Source organism: Siphateles boraxobius, unplaced genomic scaffold, assembly GCF_051911475.1.
Source record: "Siphateles boraxobius isolate OS27281-9 unplaced genomic scaffold, OSU_SipBor_1 6, whole genome shotgun sequence".
NCBI lineage: Eukaryota > Metazoa > Chordata > Actinopteri > Cypriniformes > Leuciscidae > Siphateles > Siphateles boraxobius.
This window is the reverse complement of record NW_027509186.1, coordinates 17784560-17802032: the sequence shown is the minus strand read 5'-3', so window position 1 is coordinate 17802032 and position 17473 is coordinate 17784560. Positions and strand designations below refer to the sequence as shown.

Here is a 17473-nt window from a genome sequence, read left to right as displayed (position 1 = left end):
AGAGTCAGCGGTGTGGGATTCTTTAATATGCAGTAGATAACAGTGAACTAGGCAGCGCTGCGTAATGCAAGCGTGCTGCTCGGCACTTCTGCAGATTCTGTAAAATCATTGAAAATAATTAAGGGGTTACTGGAAAATGCAAAGTCTTGTGCAAACTCTACAGCCCTGTCATCATTCTAATTAAACAAAATGTAATTTATGTGAAATCCAATACTTAAAGTTCACCAAAAATAGTTTACTCACCCTTGTGATTAAGAATGGTTTTCTTTCTATTGTAGAGCTCAAGTAAATGTTTCGCAAAATGTTTACACTGCCACACTTTTTGTTTTCAAACCATGTTTTCTGCCAAAATAAAAGCTCGATGCAGTTTCCGCCAAAATAAAAGATCATATGCTAATCTCTTTCAAGTATATAAATCAGTACAAAACTAGTTATGTTAAAGTTTCCTTTATTTTTCAGTGCATTTCTTTTTACAATATATGGCAGGGATTAATATTATTACTATGTAGTAGTGTAATTTAGACAGAAAATGTTACTAAAAGAGGTTTGAATTTTTCTTTTTTTTAATTTGCACACTGAATATGGGTTGGAGCTTTTAATTTTGAACTCTCAAATTGCATCAGACTGATGAATTTAACATTAAAAGGCACTTTGGGCATGCCCCCGAACCCCCCTAGAAGGCTAGAGGTCCACCCACCACAGTTTTACCAAAAATCCTGTGAGAGACACTGGTATTGCTATGCCAATGCAGCTTTTAGCTTGTTTTTTGGATGCATCACTGTGGAATATTGTTCAATTGTATTAAGAAATGCCAATTTTGTACTTATTTCATCTGTTAACTCTCACTCATTCCTACTCACTCGTTAAATGACATTAGTGGTTTTAAGGAATAGGTATATATATTCAAGGGCGTGCCATATGTTGTGGGCCAGTCTGGGCCAAAATGCCAGGGCCAATTTTTCGTCCCAGTCTAGCCCTGGTTTGGAGAAGACCTGATAATACATCAGAGACCATTCCTCCATAGGGAATCTCTCCAGATCCTTCAGATTCCCAGATCCATGTTGACGCTTCCTTTCTTCAGTTCAGACCACTCATTTTCTATAGGGTTCAGTTTAGGGGAGTGGGAAGTCATGGCAGAAGCTTCATTTTGTGCTCAGTGATTCATTTTTGTGTTGATTTTGATGTTTTTCTTGGATCGTTGTCCTGATGGAAGATCCAAACACGGCCCATTATAATATTTCTAGCAGAGGCCGTTAGGTGTAGATTTTTTAAATGTTGGTATGTGATAGAATCCATAATGCCATGTATCAGAACAACATTTCCAGGACCTCCAGCAAAAAAATAGGCCCACAACATTAAAGATCCAGCAGTATATTTAAACGTGGGCATGGGGTATTTTTTATCCCTGTTTATACCAAACACATCTGGTGGGTTTGCTGCCAAAAAGCAATTTTTTTAGTTTCATCTGCCCAAAGAATCCGGTCCCTTTTGAAGTTCCAGTCATGTCTGACAACTGAATATGCTGGAGTTTGTTTTTGGACGAGCGAGGAAGATTTTTCTTGGAAACCCTCCCAAACAACATGTGGTGATGTAGGGGTTGTTTGATTTTTTTTCAGGTTTTCTGACCCCAAGACTCAAGTAATCTCTGCAATTCTCCATCTGTGATCCTTGGAGAGTCTTAGGCCACTCAAACTTTCATCCTCACCGTCCATTAAGGCAATATAGACACACGTCCTCTTCCAGCAGATTCGTAACATCTTTAGTTGACTGGAACTTCTTAATTATTGCCCTGATGGTGGAAAGGGGGACTTTCAAAGCTTTAGCTATTTTCTTATGCCAAGACTTTTTTTTCTTACAGCTACTTTCTATTTTGTGAAGCTCAACAATCTTTCGATGCACAATTAGAACGATATTCTTTGGTTTTACAGTGGGATGGATGATTAAGGGAATTTCGCCTTTGTGTTTCCTCATAAACTCCTGCGAAACAAGAAGTCATAGCTAGACCATTTCATGTTCCTAGGTGTGCTAAAACGTGTAAATATTAATGGGAATATACTAGATATTTTAATCTTTCTATTTTGTGAAGCTCAACAATCTTTCGATGCACAATTAGAACGATATTCTTTGGTTTTACAGTGGGATGGATGATTAAGGGAATTCGGCCTTTGTGTTTCCTCATAAACTCCTGCGAAACAAGAAGTCATAGCTAGACCATTTCATGTTCCTAGGTGTGCTAAAACGTGTAAATATTAATGGGAATATACTAGATATTTTAATCATAAAAAGTATAGGGGTGCCAATAATTATGGCCAACGTGTTTTGGAGAGAAACATTTATTTCATAATGTGATTTTCCCCCACTTTCAATTATTTTACCACAATGAAAGGTTAGATTTTTGCTTTTTTTTTTTTAAATGAAAGATCAAAAGGATCAACAATTCAGATTTATTTTTACAGCCATCTTTGATCATATTTACCAGGGGTGCCAATAACATTTTTATGTTCTGTATATGGTAATATTGAAAATGTATCTCCCCTTGTAACTTGAATTATTATACATTAATAATATGTTATAAATAATTAATTGTTATTAAAAATATTATTCGATTTTTTTTATAATTTAAAAAAATATAATAATTATATTACAATATTATGAAGCTGTGTGCGGATGGAAAGAAAGTCATTAAGGGAAATACTTTTTCATTATCGTGCGCGCTGTTCATTTAAATGCAAGATGCATTTTTTATCCACTCAAAACTGCTCTTTACCTTCCTCTTCTCTTTTTTTTCATCTTTCTTGGTGAAGACAGTGTGAACCCACCAGATCTTGGTGAACATGCTGCCATAGGCTAAACTGAAGCCAAGTCCTAGCAGCCACAGGCGAAACTACGAGAGGATGAGAGAGAGAGTTCATTTGGGAGTTTAGCTCCAAAGCAGCAATTCATTTTTTACTACAAATCTTCACTGTGCTCAAAGGTCAAGGCTGAATGAGAGGAAACGGCAATATAAAAATGACTATAACATTTACAACTCTACCTGGCACACCACTGGGAACTGTGATCTATGGACATGGAGGCCATCGATGCCCAAAGGAAAGACAGCTGCCAAGGCCAGCACGCATCCCACCGCGGTCATGTTGTTCAGATAGGGCTGAGAGTTCTGAATGTACCTGTCGGGAGGGTTAGAACAGACTACAACTCAGCCCACAGATAAATTATACCATTTCAAAATGAAAAATCCAAAACATTTCATGTTGGGCTGAAAAATTATTTTGTAAGTGGCATGGGAGCATTTAAAGGACTCATAAAATCATGAAAAATCGATTTTATTTCATCCTAATCTTCTATAAATCCTCCCCGGTCAAAATGGGATTTATTGAAACTTCTATTCATGATCATTTCATTACAATTGTGTGAAATCGTGTTTTGTGAACCAGCTAAAATGGGATGTCGCTTTGTAATGAGGCTGCACTGCACTGAAAATTTAAATAAAAAACATTTTCTTCATTTTTTCCCAATATAAATACATAAATCTCACCCTTAAAACAACATACAATTACTTGATTAATTTGTAGACAACATATCTTTAATAAAGTATTTTTTTTTAAATACTGAATATTAAAGTAATTTTTTAAATATATTTTTCCTACCTCATTAGACAATAGTTTTTTTTTATTATAAATTAATTCTTTACCCGCCATTGACGGAATTACTGAAATACATTGACATACTAAACAACATTAAAATAATCATAAAATTACTATTAATTGTAAGATTTAGGGCTCAGGGTGCTCTTCGTTTTTCATCTCTAGCAGCAAAAATGTTGCAAAATGGGGATCATTTTCTATATAACAGAGATATTTAATGATGCCATCATTGTAAATGGCTTGTAAACAAGACATTTGGTTTACATGACAGGAGATCAAAGAGGAAAAGAGCAGGGCACAGACTGAAAGGAAGACTGTCAAAGCATAAATATACTGACAAGACCTTTTCTAGCACTCAATTTTGCAGTCAACAATACAATTTTGATGTCATCCTCTTTTAGAAAGTTATTTGAAAACAATGTTAGGGGCATATTTGATGTTGTACGACAAAATTAAAATCATAAGAAAAATGAGTTGACTCAGTAATTGTAATGTTTAAGCCAGGGATGTGGATTTCTTTTGCACACAGGATACTGACCTGACGCTACTGTTGTATATGTTGAAGGAGAGGCACACTAAGCCTAGAACGATTCCCAGCCCGGCAAAGACAGACACTGACACAAAGAGCTTCTGGGAAAGATAACGGAACTCCTTAATCACCTTGGTCTGGTCTGCCGGAGGGCCGAGGCCTTCAAGAGAGAAACCAGTCAGGAAAATCAGAGGATACATAAACGTGCAGAAAAAAGGTTGGTTCAGAGAATCATTAGCTACATCTGTGCTGTCAAACTTCAGAAACACGACTAGGTGAGAATATTCATTTTTTGACAGACAATTTTCTGTGAAATAGGGCCACTGGGTCGTTTTGACACGTCAAGTGTCTGGAAAGTTTCAGGGGAAAAGGAAGCTCACTACGTTCACACATTAGCAGGACCAGACGGAATCTGACTCCTTTCACACTTTTCACACTTTCTGCGTTCGGTTTGGAAGGAATTCTGCAGAATTCTGTGAAACAGATTTAAGGATGTGTTAAATAGAGCTGGGAGTACAACACTTTTTTTTGCCATCTCAAAGAATAAACAAACACACTAAAAATATTTAATGAGCAAACATGCAAGGGGCAAGGAATGTGTGAAACTGACTGAAGGCTGTTCTTATTCTGAGCGGGTGAGGGCTCAGGGTGCCAGTGCACAATTATACTTTTATGTTCTAAAATCTTAGGGTTTCATCTCTATTAACAAAACTGTTGCAAAATGAGAATATTTTTTTAAAAGGAGATTTTTAATGATGGCATCTGGTATAAACACATTGTAAATGGCTTGTAAATGAGACTTTTGGTTTACATGACAGGAAGAAAAGTGGAAGAGGGCAGGGCACAGACTGAAGGAAGAGGTAACACTTTATTTCGATGGTCCACTTTAGACATTCTTCTAACTACTGTATAACTTTGCAACTACATTTTAACATTAACTGTCATTAGAATATTAGTAAACCGTTAGGATCGGGTTGGGTGTTAGGGTTCGGGTTATCAAAATAAAGAGTTAGCAGATATAAAGCAGACAGTCAACTAATACTCTAATGAAAGTTACATATATTAGTAGAATAAAGTGTTACCAAAGAAGACTAATGTAAATGCATAAATATATAAGTTATCTGAAAACAATGTTATGACATTTCTACTGTTGTATGGCAACATTTTATTCAACATACAGTACACTACCGTTCAGAAGTTTGAATGTTTTTGTAAGGTTTTTGAAGAAGTCTCTTATGCTCAGCAAGGCTGCATTAATTTGATTAAAAATACAGAAAAAACAGTAATATTGTGAAAATATATTACAATTTAAAATAACTATTTTCTATTGTAACATGTTCATATTTCCTTCACAAATCATTCTAATATACTGATCTGATGCCCAAGAAACATTTCTTAGTATTATCAATGTTGAAAACAGAACAGCATTTATTTAAACTTTACATTTATTTACTGTCACTTTTGATCACTTTTGAGTGAGAGAAAGAGAGTGAGGAGTTTTATTTCAAATATATAAATAAATCTTTTCAATTTGCATCTTAACATGTTGCGAATTAAACTGTGTCAGCCCTAATTCTTAAATGAACAAGTAGAACATCATGAACAACACCTACATTTGATCCATGGTTATTAATGATAATAGTAAATAATAAATTCCTCTAAAGAGTTCACAGTACCATAGTGAATGCCTTTTTAGAAACATTGTTATCACTCCTCACACTAATGTTATCACTCTTCACTGGAACTGACTATAATTATAAATTTACGCCTCTTTCTGTTCAGTCTGTCACTATAATTACAACCAAAAACAGGATTCCTGTGGGAACAATAATTACAGTGAGGATGGCTGTCTTGTGTGTGTAAAGCTTTTTCATATAGACAAATAAAAGATTGACAGGAATCTAGCGATGAGCAATAGTTAAAAAGTTTTTTTCTGTCGGAGGCAACCATACCAGGGACGGAAAGCTGACCGTGAGGGGAATGTGTCAGTGAAAGACAGCTGGTCCTTTGGTTTGTCAAAGTGACACGATGTTTGTTGATACTTTTCAGAATGTCAGAACACTGACGACTCAAGAGTGACATTTGCTACTGCAATGTGGCAGCAACATTGTGAGAGATAAATGTGTGCGTGTGTGTGTGTGTGTGCGTGTGTGCGTGCGTGTGTGTGTGAGAGAGAGTGTTAGAAAGCTCTGTTCGTCAGTTGATGCATTCTCACAGTAAACCTTCCGTCGTCCTTGATCTAAGAATCAGGACAGGGTGTTGCTATGGAGACCTGGCTTAACAACAGTTTCCACAGCAATTTGGAAGAGAAAGTCTTACTAAAGTGGTTGTCAAGAGCTACCAAGGGATGGTTGAACAGCAAGGGCACGCCCATATGGTGCAAAAAATCATAAGAACACAAGTCCTGAGTTCTGACCTGAGGTTACATGTATTATATGTTTTAAAGGCCACAATTTAATGCTAATAAAAATTAAGAACCCATAAATGCTTGAGAATCTCCACTAATGGATTCCGGAGGAGGTTATGTGTTATTTGGGAAGAACATCTGCTGCTTCTGCTATTATCAAGGGCAAAGAAATGGCAAGCCATGTCACCAGCTCTACGCTCTACTTTACTCAGTGGGGAGAACGGAAGAAGTGACTAAATAGGTCATAACTCAGTTTTTCTGAAAATAGCCGCGATTGGCTAAAAAGGATGTAAATTTGCTACAGGGGGAAGAAAAAGATTTTAAACTATGTCAAATGGCTTTTTTGGAGGGATTTATGCCCTTTAACAGAGAGAAGAGTGTTGACAGGGATGGGTTTAGGACGTGACAAAGGCCAGGCTTGAAACTGACTCTGAAATGTAATCAAATTCTCAAGACCCCAAAAATGCAGGGTTCTCAAGTCTCACGCATTGGCCGTGAGACACACGCAATTCAACCAGTTCACGCGCTCACACGCCACACCGTGTATTTCTCACGCTGAAAAGGCAATGCCACCAAAGTTGTCCTGCAAGCTTTATATATAACGTTGTATACGAAGCGCAGGCACACAAAGTGAAGTTTCCTGCCGCCAGCATGTATCTCGGCCAGATTGCGTTCATTAATCAACAACAAGGTTGCAAGGCATCAAAATGTGCAACAAACACTTACAACACAAAAAACATTTCATAAGCGTGAGTGTGTACTCTTGTGTACACACACAAACACCTTAATACTCTAATAATATGTCCATTTGTTCACAATGTCCCACCACACAATAAATCATTATACCATTTCGACTAGACAATTTCAAAATGCCAAAAGATTTGTTTTTCCAAACTGTTTGGAGCAATTTGTTATATTTTTTTAATTTTTGTATATTTGTAATGTTGGAATATAACATTAAAGAGTATATTCGATGTGTTGAATTGCTCTGTCATTTATCAGATTTACCAATTGTTTTAATTTCAATTTGTGCTAGTTACTTATGAACAATGGGTAAAATTGGGGGGCGGTTGTGGTTGGGTTTTGGCGGGGCTCCATTAGGGCTCCTCCCTTAACCGCAAGTGATCTCACTCCAAGCTTTTGATAAAACTTGAGAACCCTGAAAATGGCTTAGTCAAAGCAGTTTTCTTTCACATGTTGACATTTTTAAACTGGAAATTGGGACATACAAGTAATAATGTAATAAGACATACAAGATTGGAATGGCTTGTCTCTTTTTTCAAATGGATACACGCACACACACACACACACACACACACACACACACACACACACACACACACACACACACACACACACACACACACACACACACACACACACACACACACACACACACCCGTTCAAACCATTTTTTTAAGTCTCTTATGCTCACTGAGGCTGCATGTATGTGATAGAATACAGTAAAAACAGTAAAAGTGTGATATATAATTAGAATTTAAAATATTTTTTTTTCTATTTTAATATATTTGACTGTTATTTATTTCTGTGATGATAAAACTGAATTTTCTGCATTATTACTCCAGTCTTCAGTGTCACATGATCCTTCAGAAATCATTCAAATATGTTGATTTAGAGCTCAAGAAGAATTTCTTGTTGAAAGTTGAAATGCTTCAATGCTGAAAACAGTATTTTAAAAAAGAAAGAAAAAAAATCAGAACAGAAAAAATACTTTTTTTTCTTTTTGCAATAATGTAAGTCTTTACTGTCACTTTTGATCAATTTAAGACATCTTTCCTAAATAAAAGTATAAAAAATTTTTTTTAAATCCTAGCTATCCCAAATGGTTCTGTATATGTAGCCCTCAAAGTAGAGTTGCAAAACTTTGAGTAGCCCTCAAAGTAGAGATGAACCATTAATTGTTAAAAGATCGCAATCTCGATTAAAACACCCACGATCTTATTCCTAAATGATAACGATTCGGCTATGTCTATTAAACCTTTGAAAAGTACGATCACAGCGAACAATCAAATCTGCGTTCTAAGCCAGAGAAAGCAGTTGTCATGTGTCTTTTCAACCACACCGTATCGTTATTTCTGTTACAATAATTAAAATTATCACAGTACTGTCATAAAAGTTTATAGTTTGGATATAAACCCTGATGTCTACAGTAGCGATAAAAAATAGAGTAAATCACCTTTTGAAAGTAACTTAATTCTTTAAATAATGATTGTATCAGTTACATCCCTACACCAGTAGGTGGCGACAATTGACACCAGTAGGCGTCGTTGAATCATTTATTTAAGAGATTCGTTCAAAAACGATGATTCATCCAGTAATGACACAAATGAAGGGTGCGTCTCCATCAGCTCCCTAGTTCAGGAGTCAGGGCACTGATCAGGGAGTCGGCCATTTTAAGGGTTGATTCAATCGCAAAATCCTTCCAGTGTGAGTGTACTGAAATTCGCTCCCTAAAAAGTCCCACGATGCACCGTGAAAACCAGGGAGCATTGATGCTCTCTATTTTCCCTTAACGGAATTCTGAAGCATGAAACTTAAATCACGTGAGCCAACTCACTACACATAATAATACGCGATAGATGTTTTTTAAAATACAAACCATTATTTAATTTTATTTCAGCATAAACATACATCGTTGAGTGACGTGACATAGCCAAGTATGGTGTCTCATACTCAGAAATTGTGCTCTGCATTTCACCCATCCAAGTGTACGCGCGGAGCAGTGAGTAGTGAACACACACACACCATGAACACACACCCGGAGTAGTGGGGAGCCATTTTGTTGCGGCGCCTGGAGGCGATTGGGGGTTAGGTGCCTTGCTCAAGGGCACCTCAGTTGAGGGTTATGAGAGTGAAGAGAGCGCTGTTCATTAACACTCCCCATCTACATTTCCCAACTGGTACTGAGACTCGAACCCACAACTGCCCCCAGGCAAACCTTCAGAAACCATCAGAAACATGCCAATCTTAATGTATTTCAACTTAGGTTATATAGTTCACCCAAAAATGAAAATTCTGTAATCAATTACTCACCCTCCTATCGAAACACCATTTAGAAACACTGCAATCACCCTTTCAAATACAGTAAATTCCAATGTTGTGTCACTGAACTGACATCACCATCTTTACTAATCTTACACTTTTTTTCAGACTTTGCAGTAAAACTTCTGCCTGTAGCATTGATATTCATCTTGTAGCCAATCAAAAAACAAGCACTGGTGAAGTGTGAGGTCATTACTCGTCTAATGTAGGGCAGTGCTGCTTTGTTACAGTCATGCTGGTGAAATCCACTCAATGGGATCACGGCATGAAGGATTGATTAGAGCCTAAATCAAGAATGACTCACAGAAGAGGACTGGGCAAATCCAGCAAATAATCGCCTCTGTATCTCTTGGGGGAGAAAATCAGGATTTTCGTGGTGGCAATTCAATTCCCACCTCTTGGCAGAAAACCGATGTGTGGGGTAATAGGGAAGGCACTGTTTGGTGTTTTGTAAATTATTTACTAGAATAGCATCCATGCAGGAAAAGGAGCAAGTTGAGCAACAACGGTGAGTTTTCTATCAAAGCTATTCTAGTGTGGTGACATTACACATGATGGGATGCTTTTAAAAGTAAAGCATTTCTTTTGCTTTGTTCACACTGCATATTTAGGACTGACTGGCAAAATGGATGGGAAAACTGAAATTAATTTATGAGGTGCATGAGATAGAAAGCGTCAAAAGCCTTTCTGTATTATTGACACATTCATACATATGCTGAGTGTGAAACCACTCATCCGATTGCTCATTCAGTACACTAAGTGCAAACGATGTGAGTGTAAATGAGTGGATCCATTCACAGCCGTAGACATTGCACTTTGAGTGACATTACACTCACCTTGCATCCCGAATGATGAAAAAAGAACTTAATCTAATCTAATCATTCAGACTGAATTTTTTTTTTGCAATATAAGTTTTAAGACCATATTAATTTATAGTTTGCATCACGTTAGTAAATAACACAGTTTTTATTACAACCATGCTTTTAAAAGCCTTTTAAGAGACTGGTAAAATAGTTTGAATACCATATAACAATACTATACCATACTTTTGAATATTATACTATTCAAAACACTACTGTTCAAAAGTTTAGGGGTCATTTTTTTTTTTTAAGAAATCAAAAGTTTTATTCAGCAAGGATGCTGAGTGCTGCGTACCAAACGAGAATGAACCTCACTGGTTCTTGCTGAAGCTCAAACGCACTGCATAACACAAGAATGAACCTCATTGGTTCTTACAGAAGCTCAAACGTGATGCGTAACACGAGAATGAACCTCATTGGTTCTTACAGAAGCTCAAACGTGATGCGTAACACGAGAATGAACCTCATTGGTTCTTACAGAAGCTCAAACGTGATGCGTAACACGAGAATGAACCTCACTGGTTCTTGCTGAAGCTCAAACGTGATGCGTAACACGAGAATGAACCTCACTGGTTCTTGCTGAAGCTCAAACACACTGCGTAACACGAGAATGAACCTCATTGGTTCTTACAGAAGCTCAAACGTGATGCGTAACACGAGAATTGAAACTCACTGGTTCTTGCTGAAGCTCAAACACACTGCGTAACACGAGAATTAACCTCATTGGTTCTTGCTGAAGCTCAAACACACTGCATAACACAAGAATGAACCTCATTGGTTCTTACAGAAGCTCAAACGTGATGCGTAACACGAGAATGAACCTCACTGGTTCTTGCTGAAGCTCAAACACACTGCGTAACACGAGAATAAACCTCATTGGTTCTTACAGAAGCTCAAACGTGATGCGTAACACGAGAATGAACCTCATTGGTTCTTACAGAAGCTCAAACGTGATGCGTAACACGAGAATGAACCTCATTGGTTCTTACAGAAGCTCAAACGTGATGCGTAACACGAGAATGAACCTCATTGGTTCTTACAGAAGCTCAAACGTGATGCGTAACACGAGAATGAACCTCACTGGTTCTTGCTGAAGCTCAAACGCAATGCATAACACAAGAATGAACCTTATTGGTTCTTACAGAAGCTCAAACGTGATGCGTAACACGAGAATGAACCTCATTGGTTCTTGCAGAAGCTCAAACGTGATGCGTTACACGAGAATGAACCTCAATGGTTCTAACAGAAGCTCAAACATGATGCGTAACACGAGAATGAACCTCATTGGTTCTTACAGAAGCTCAAACGTGATGCGTAACAGGAGAATGAACCTCATTGGTTCTTACAGAAGCTCAAACGCACTGCATAACTCAAGAATGAACCTCATTGGTTCTTACAGAAGCTCAAACGTGATGCGTAACACGAGAATGAACCTCATTGGTTCTTACAAAGCTAAAACGTGATGCGTAACACGAGAATGAACCTCATTGGTTCTTACAGAAGCTCAAACGTGATGCGTAACACGAGAATGAACCTCACTGGTTCTTGCTGAAGCTCAAACGCAATGCATAACACGAGAATGAACCTTATTGGTTCTTACAGAAGCTCAAACGTGATGCATAACACGAGAATGAACCTCATTGGTTCTTACAGAAGCTCAAAGTGATGCGTAACACGAGAATGAACCTCATTGGTTCTTACAGAAGCTCAAACGTGATGCGTAACACGAGAATGAACCTCTTTGGTTCTTACAGAAGCTCAAACGTGATGCGTAACACGAGAATCAACCTCACTGGTTCTTGCTGAAGCTCAAAGGTGATGCATAACAAGAATGAACCTTATTGGTTCTTACAGAAGCTCAAACGTGATGCGTAACACGAGAATGAACCTCATTGGTTCTTACAGAAGCTCAAACGTGATGCGTAACACAAGAATGAACCTCATTGGTTCTTGCAGAAGCTCAAACGTGATGCGTTACACGAGAATGAACCTCAATGGTTCTAACAGAAGCTCAAACACACTGCATAACACAAGAATGAACCTCTTTGGTTCTTACAGAAGCTCAAACGTGATGCGTAACACAAGAATGAACCTCATTGGTTCTTACAGAAGCTCAAACGTGATGCGTAACACGAGAATGAACCTCACTGGTTCTTACAGAAGCTCAAACGCACTGCATAACACAAGAATGAACCTCATTGGTTCTTACAGAAGCTCAAACGTGATGCGTAACACAAGAATGAACCTCATTGGTTCTTACAAAAGCTCAAACGTGATGCGTAACACGAGAATGAACCTCATTGGTTCTTACAGAAGCTCAAACGTGATGCGTAACACGAGAATGAACCTCACTGGTTCTTACAGAAGCTCAAACGCACTGCATAACACAAGAATGAACCTCATTGGTTCTTACAGAAGCTCAAACGTGATGCGTAACACGAGAATGAACCTCATTGGTTCTTACAAAAGCTCAAACGTGATGCGTAACACGAGAATGAACCTCATTGGTTCTTACAGAAGCTCAAACGTGATGCGTAACACGAGAATGAACCTCACTGGTTCTTACAGAAGCTCAAACGTGATGCGTAACACGACAATGAACCTCATTGGTTCTTACAGAAGCTCAAACGTGATGCGTAACATCAGAATGAACCTCATTGGTTCTTACAGAAGCTCAAACGTGATGCGTAACACGAGAATTAACCTCATTGGTTCTCACAGAGGCTCAAACGTGATGCGTAACACACAAGAAGGAGCCTCATTGGTTCTCGCACGTCAAGAAAGCATGCTTGAGCTTCCGTTTACCACAACTGATGTGTCCGTTGATGAATGTTTATAAAAGCTTAATTAAATCTGTTCATTGTCCATCTCTTCAAGTCGTATTTGAGTGGATTGTCAATGGAGGGACAGAAATCTCTTAAATTTTATTTAAAATATCTTCATTTCGAAGATGAACAAAAGTCTTGCGGGTTTGGAACAACATGAGGGTGAGTAATTGATTGCAGAATTTTCATTTTTGGGTAAAGCAACCCAAGTTGTGATAATATTTCACAATATTACTGTTTTGTTCTGTTTGATCAAATGAATGAATGCCTTTCTGAGCATGAGAGACATCTTTCAAAAACATTTTTTAAAAAATCTTATCATAATCATAAAGAAATAATCACAAAAACATGTTGCTTGCAAAAACATATATTTTGAATGACTATCAATGGAAAAATATGCTTTTTAGAGCCACAGTGAACCATGCTAATAAGTCATACCTTGAGCTTTTTTTACCAGACTACAAACAAATAAATGGATCGGAGTCGAAGACGTCACAATATTGGATTTTTGATGCCTGTCTGGACAAAACCTTGGTTTACCTTTCCACAAGAAGATCGAATTACTTTTTTCAATTTCACACTGTTTCCTACATGTTGTACTTTACCATTTATCTGCGACCATCATCACACATTTTCATTTGATCTCCTCTGCGACTTACATCGGTTTCATCAATATCAGTTTGTCAATCGAGAAACTTCACAGAGCCGCACAAAGGTCAGAGCGAGCCGTGAACGGCATGTGGCTTCGCTCCCCTGGGCTTGTATGCTCTCCTCTAGCAGAAAGGACAGCTAATTGTTAGCGATGTATTAAAGAGTGCGACAGGGATTTGTTAAGCTAACAGAAATCAATACTGGTAAGCCTCAATCTCGACGGGCCGAGTGCGGCTGCGAAAGGTGACGGGAGTGGAATGGACAGAGCTGTCTCGACGTGCTGAAAAAAGGCTGGTCTCTCTTACCAATCCATTTGTCATTTCCGTACCAGGACAGGTTGCCTTTTGTGCTGTCATAGTACCCAATCTTCTTGTAGCTCCCACCTGAGGAAAAAAAGGAATTGAAATGAAACATGACAAATGTCTGAAAGAAAAGTGAATATGAAACCACTTCTCATGCCGACATCTTCCCGAAACAAAGAGACCCTCATCTGTCTGTGAATTATAAATGGACAGACTAACCCAGCTAACAGGAACATTCTGGCAAGGTTCTTTCAAAGTTATTAACAAACGTTAATAAAATGTTAGTTCATGGTTTTTAATAACATTTTCAAAATGTTAGCACAAATATATTTATACATTGCTCATGAAATGTTTCACTTGGACGTTCGTCTAACATTTTTTTACTACTTACTACTTGTTTCAAAACATTCAAAATTCAAAAAGAAACATTCCCATATTGTTTGTAAATTAACCAAATGGAACCCGTACTGATTTTGCTAACCTTCATATATATACACAGGATAATATTTTTTGTAACATTAAAAAAAAAACTGGACGTTTTGAACTTTCTGAGAACATTCAGAAATAATGTTTCTATAACTTAATGGAAAAATTATCAAAATGTCCTTTGAACATGATTTTGTTAGCTGGGTAGACAGAATGAAAAAAGTAATGTTATTTTTAAAAGCTTGTATTAAAAGTTTTCCTGAGTAAATATAGCATCTAATTAACAGTGTGTCAACTAAAGGTCACATTAACAAAATGTGCTTTCACCAAGCACTGCAATAAAAAGCTTCAAAAGAGGCCTGACTCAACAAATCTGCAAAAGTAGTCGACTTAAAGCCGCATCAATAGGTCGAAGATAAAAAACACAGCCCAACTGCATTGATCAAAGTTAGTCTGAAAGGGAACATTTTGTAGAAAAACCCTTCTCGCACTTTGGGAATTAAAGACTTTGATATACTATGTAGACAAACATTCACAACATAAAAGTTAGACTCTCTTATCAGTCCAGACCATTCATTGAAACTAAACAGGAAATATGGGTCATTCCGAAATCTTAAACACTAAAATACGAACACGGACAAGGTGAAATAATGAGGAGGAAGTAAGATTGATGAGCTTTTCTTTAACTGCAGCAAGTTTTTGCCTTGTGAACTTTTAGAGCAACCTGACTAGAGAAAGCAGAGAAAAAAGTCTGTTGCCAATTAGGAAGGAAAATTCAACACCCATAATGCACTGGGTATGTAGCCATCCAAGGCCACTCCCACCAGTCTGCTATGGATACGCTTGACCAGAGACAAATACCGCCTTGCTTAAGTAGGAAATACTTCTTAGCAAACTTAATGGTGTCGACTTGTATTGTTTCCGTGTGCAGGAATTCAAAGAGTAAACGTTTAACTTAATTTTTCCGTTTAAATGATTTTTAAAAAAGTATCGATACTAGAGGTTGGAATATAGATACACTATTGTGAAAGAAAATATTTCGATAGTTAGCTTATCAATATTTTTGAACAGCCCTATTGCCTGACTGGGAATAAGTGGTGTGATAGTCATAGTCTTTAAAAAACTGGCAAGTTTTTCACAAAAAGAAATTATACTGAAAAAGTGTATTTTTACTGTTTAGTCGAAGCAAGTACATTTGACTAACATCATAAGTGAACAGTCATCAAAACAGACACATATACAATACTTCAAAAATGAAGGATGTGAAGTTTTAAAATGCAATTAAGTGCATTAGTGTCATCATCTACATCAGTTTTAGGGTTTTTCTGTTTTGTTTGTACCTTGCAGTTGCTCAATGAGAGTCCAGGCCATACGTGAACCCTGAGCATCAAACACGACGTGACCCTACGAGACACATGCATGCATATATAAATAGTTCAAAAACATTATGATAAAAACACGTCAATACAAAATCATCATAAAAGAAACCCATTTGTGATTCATCATGAAAAAAGAATAAAATCTGTGGATAAATAAAGGCTGAATGATTCTATCATGAGTTTGAACTCAGATTCATTGTGTGTATTATAAAAACAGAATCCTCTGAGACTGATGATTGCCAATGTGAATTTAAAATTTAAAAGGTTTTCTGACAGATCTGAGAAATGAATGTCTGGAGTATTTTATCTCATTGTTATTTGACAGCTATTTGTCCTTTGCTTTTCATCAAACTCACAGACACTCCTTCAAACGAGCTGGTGTTGAGGGCTCGGTATATTTCAGCTGTGATTTCCTTGTTGTTGTAGTTGAAGTCCTCTAGTCCCCAGCCTTTGGCCCTCAGCGGGGCCACAGTTTTATTGAGGGCCAGTGCGAGAGCCCACATGGCATCATACGCCAACGGAGCTTCCTGAAACCCGCCCGTTTCTTCTGGGTTTTTGCCCCCGAGACGTGACATCAGCTGCACCAGGAACTCTTGGGATGTCTGTGGAGGATTTGAGAAGGATTAATGATCCCATCCTGAAATTTTCATAGTTTTTACATAGGCATCATCATAGTCAAAATCTTAAAATCCACTCACCAGGTTGGAGGCTCCGCGGACGGTCTCCGGGTTTAGCATGACGATTTCTGTGGTGACGTGCCCTTCCACGGCTTCTGTCATGTTCTCCACTGTGCAATTGATGGCCGGATCTTTGATCTTAAACCAGTTGTCTGCGTACCAGCCGATGAGGAACCATACATGCTTCTTACCATAGAGTTTTTCTTTAAAGACCTGCCAAAGATGACACCATGTTTTGAAGGTCTGTGCTTAAATAATAATCTTATTCAATATTCTCGGTTAAGCAACAGTGAGTTCACTCAAGCTGAGTAGAAGCATCGAACTGAATTGTGCTGAATTGATTTAAAATAAATTTACAGCTCAGATGTATTTGTAAAAAGAATCGTAGTTGTTACTTACCTCACAAAACACCTTTCTGGCTTCAGTCTCGTAAAAGAGGCCAACTATGATTCTAGCATCTTGACGCTGTAGACAAAGACGCATCAAACAATGTGACATAGTAATGTTTCACTATCCTGATTTACATATATTTAGGCAAATTTTGGGATAGCGCATAAAAAACACTGGATGGAAAATATGTAAAATGTATTTAAGCATTTATTACCATTCTATTTTTCACTATTTTCCATGGAAAAGCAATTTTGTTCTCTTGAAAACATGGGATGGAAGAGAGGCTTTTAGCAAGCATTTTTTGCACTACATTTAGATTT

The 17473-nt window shown here is 37.6% G+C and overlaps 1 protein-coding gene across 2 annotated transcripts in view; it reads right to left on the bottom strand.

Annotated features, from left to right (window-relative positions):
• gabbr1a (gamma-aminobutyric acid (GABA) B receptor, 1a) overlaps positions 1-17473 on the bottom strand; it is a 63110-nt gene that overhangs the window by 10938 nt on the left and 34699 nt on the right. For both annotated transcript variants that reach the window (XM_077207979.1, XM_077207980.1), the window contains 8 exons: positions 17163-17228; positions 16785-16976; positions 16443-16688; positions 16048-16111; positions 14285-14362; positions 4183-4333; positions 3035-3167; positions 2768-2884 (listed from right to left, as the gene is read on the bottom strand). In XM_077207979.1, the coding sequence (XP_077064094.1) occupies positions 2768-2884; positions 3035-3167; positions 4183-4333; positions 14285-14362; positions 16048-16111; positions 16443-16688; positions 16785-16976; positions 17163-17228 (1047 nt within the window). The remainder of the gene's footprint in view (positions 1-2767; positions 2885-3034; positions 3168-4182; positions 4334-14284; positions 14363-16047; positions 16112-16442; positions 16689-16784; positions 16977-17162; positions 17229-17473) is intronic.